We start from the raw sequence: 3,342 nt of genomic DNA, 5'->3' as shown, positions 1-3,342 counted from the left end.
TATTTTTTGTAATTTTTTTTTAGTATCTGGATATCTACATTGAACATATCCATGAACCTGGCACAGTATTCATCAACTTCACTGAAGCAGCGCTGCTTGTACAAAATACATCAACCTACTATTGCAGAAGGGTCGATCTCATGTATAATTGGGTTAGACAGTTTAGCTTTTCTCTAGCTGAAAAGTAAGTACATCGCATGCAATTTTCATGGTCAGAATTGATTTATTGATATTCCTTTCAATTTCCTGAATTTAAATAATCATGAAACTATTTTTTAAGATTTTTAGAAGCAACTACAGAAGAAGGAGAGGTTTCCCAGGAAAAGACAAATGAACCAAAAACATCTCAAAAGAAACAAAAAAAAAATAAGAATCAACTACACTCAGATGAATTAGAAACTATACCACTTACGCACACAGGTAATTTCTATTGGCAAAAAAGTTTGAAAAAAAGAGTTGAAAATCCTTGCCCATTTCAGAACAGATATTTTTATATTATTTATTGTGGTAATACTTTCCCGGTACTAATTTTCCTAATGACTGATTCATAAACTCCGCTTGACAGATTGACAAACTCAGATTTTAACAGAAATGATAATTTGGGGAGAAGATAGTTAGGGGTGTGGTCAGCAAATAAACAAAAACTATTAATTTGTGCCAATAAGTAATCATTGATTCTCCACATATTAATCTACGGTCAACAATGAACACTTGATCAGAAATAATATTCCCTATTCCAAAATTTCAATATTTTTCTTTTGCTAAAGTATGACAGAAATAATAAACCATATTTATGGTTAATTATTATATCCATTTATTCAATACTCAGTTTCAAACGACTTTTTGTTTTTGAGCTAGTCTAGTCTGTTTACACAGACCTTTTTGTGAGACTTGATTATTTCTACTCAGAGGATCTCAAAGCTTATATTTCCATTGAAACTGGAATTAGAAAAATTTTATGCGGTTGCAATATTTTTTTTTAACACTATATATGCTATATATAAGTAAGTGAAAGTAAAATAAAAACGAATAAGTTTTAAATTTTGTTAATATTTAACTCATTTGTATTTTTTGGTTTATTGTATTATTTGCTTAATATATACGTATATAAAAGAATGAAGATGTCTCATTTTATTAATTTATATTGATTGAATGGCTTGTATTTTCAGAAAGTAAGACAATAAATTTTAAGCTTGACAAGATAGATCCATCTCTTATAAGGAAGGTAGTTCTTAATTCTTGCATGAAAACACAGACTAAACCTGCAACATGTATACCTGTTCAACAATCTGCTACTGAGGAAATGGGATTTAAAGATGAATTTCGGTAAGTAAAGGTTTTGTACTAGTATTCAATGTCTCTTCTTCTAATTACTAAGTAGCCCACTGACCCTACTACCTGACACAGATGATGATGGAGTATGAGAGAACTCACTGATTTTCTATTAAGACAGTTAGTTACTTCCTTTTCATATTTCCTATATCCTTTTATGTAATATAAGTAATATAATTTAGAATGTTTTATATTTTATGAAGTAATGAATATTATTTCTTCTTTCCATTGGTCTAAATCCTTGTTTACACTACTAATATATCCACCTTGTTTACTTTGAATTTAAGCTCCAAATTCTTTTGTTTGTTGTAAAAAAAAATCACGATGGCGATTGTTAAGAACAAAAAGTATAATTGTCTATCTATTTATATAATTCAGTACTGTATATTCACGGCTCCCAGGAGTAATGAATTTTGACAAACAAGGTGTTAAAATAATGGAACCGTGGTAAGTCAGTGTATTGATACTAGGTGACTCAAATTTTAAGGACTTTGATGCAGACATTAAGACCTGTTTTAGGACCGTTGATATTAAGACTCTGTTTCGTGCATTTTCTTCTTTAAAAAAAAATCTTAAGATTACCATTTTTGAGATAACACTACGTAATTCAACCAGTTTAATTCTAGAGATAGCTATAATGGTGAATAAGTTTTTATCTATATTCTATATTTCACTCTTTATACGTGAGAGAACTACAAACCAAGGATCCTGTTCGTTTGTTCTAAATTTATTGCTGGCCCTACATGAACAAATATTATATTATAGATTCTTAGATCAGATGAGTGTATTTTTAGCCTGTAATTACTCACTTACATACAAGTAATGTCTGTAAATTTTTTCTTTTTAATCCACTAGTGCTAGTGTTCTATCTTAGTGAGTACAATTCTAGGTAGATATATCTTTATGGATAGCTGAGCCTTATCGTTTAACTATTAAAGTGAAGTGATATTTTTCAGTGAGACAAGCTTATAAATTATTAAGTAAACTGTTTGTTTAGATGAATAATGATGTTTTTCGTGATATCACTAATACTTTGTATGTATTAGGGAGATGAAGGATAGATATCTAATTGTTTCATGTTCTATAAGTTGCATTAGCTTCATTCTTCATCTTCTGATTAAAAAAACCTTAAGTTTTTTCTGTTTTGAATTAGTCATTATAATGTTTGGACTCTTTGTGTATTACATTTAATCTTTTTTACTATGGCTTAAAAAGTAATATTAACTATATTTAGTAATAATAACCATATATATTAACTATTTGATGTAATGAAGTTTGTTTTTAGTATAATTATAATTTATAATGTTTATTTGATGCTAAATTCTGATTTGTTTTTTTAGGTTACATTGGAAAATTGCATATGATGGACATTTGCATGAAGATTTCCGATATGATACCTCCCAAGGAGGCATTGCAGGTATTTATTGGAACAGTATTATTATGCAGTTTACTATACTATAAACACTTATTGGGAATATATTTTCTTTGTGTACATTTATTTGGATAAATGTATTTTTTAAATAACTTTTTTTTTTAAAGTTATTCATTAACACGTTGACTGCCAACTACAAGATAACTCGTAGATTGTGTTCTTTTCAAGGACGCCAACTACAAGTTATCCCGTCCTGTGTTTACTTGCCATTTTTGTGTAGCTACGATTAGACTCGAAATATATCAGTGCGAATATTGATAGATGGCTTCTGGGAAAAGTACAAAAAATCAATGCTGGCTTGTATGAACACAAAATTTATTAAAAAACGATCAAAAAATATAATTATGAAAATTAGTTCAAATTCAAGAAATAAAATAATATTTTATTTATTAAATAAATCAATTTTATATCCAAATCCGTCTCAACACTTTATTTATTCATTTGTCCAACGTTTCGGCCTTTCTAGCCATCTTCAGGAACATCTAAATATTTAACAGCTTAAATTACATCTTCATTTTTAAACATTTACAATAACATTATTATTCACTATATAATATAACATACCTTCAATACAAAAA

The 3,342-nt window shown here is 28.3% G+C and overlaps 1 protein-coding gene across 1 annotated transcript; it reads left to right on the top strand.

Annotated features, from left to right (window-relative positions):
• LOC136797285 (uncharacterized) lies at positions 1 to 2,823 on the top strand. The gene is made up of 4 exons (XM_067053452.1): positions 1 to 184; positions 281 to 420; positions 1,170 to 1,326; positions 2,673 to 2,823. Exons 1-4 carry the CDS (start codon positions 141 to 143, stop codon positions 2,791 to 2,793), a joined length of 462 nt encoding a protein of 153 aa, XP_066909553.1. The 5' UTR covers positions 1 to 140; the 3' UTR covers positions 2,794 to 2,823.
• The last annotated feature ends 519 nt before the right edge of the window (positions 2,824 to 3,342 follow it).

The sequence above is a fragment of the Halyomorpha halys genome, unplaced genomic scaffold (genome assembly GCF_000696795.3).
Source record: "Halyomorpha halys isolate HHAL.00 unplaced genomic scaffold, Hhal_1.1 Scaffold544.1, whole genome shotgun sequence".
NCBI lineage: Eukaryota > Metazoa > Arthropoda > Insecta > Hemiptera > Pentatomidae > Halyomorpha > Halyomorpha halys.
Note: the sequence above shows the minus strand (reverse complement) of the source record. Positions and strands in the feature narration are given on the sequence as shown.

Coding starts and splice junctions, on each gene's coding strand:
- LOC136797285 (XM_067053452.1), top strand. CDS start 141: ATGTATAATTGGGTTAGACAGTTTAGCTTTTCTCTAGCTGAAAA. Junction 185..280: donor AGCTTTTCTCTAGCTGAAAA/GTAAGTACATCG, acceptor CTATTTTTTAAG/ATTTTTAGAAGCAACTACAG. Junction 421..1,169: donor TATACCACTTACGCACACAG/GTAATTTCTATT, acceptor TTGTATTTTCAG/AAAGTAAGACAATAAATTTT.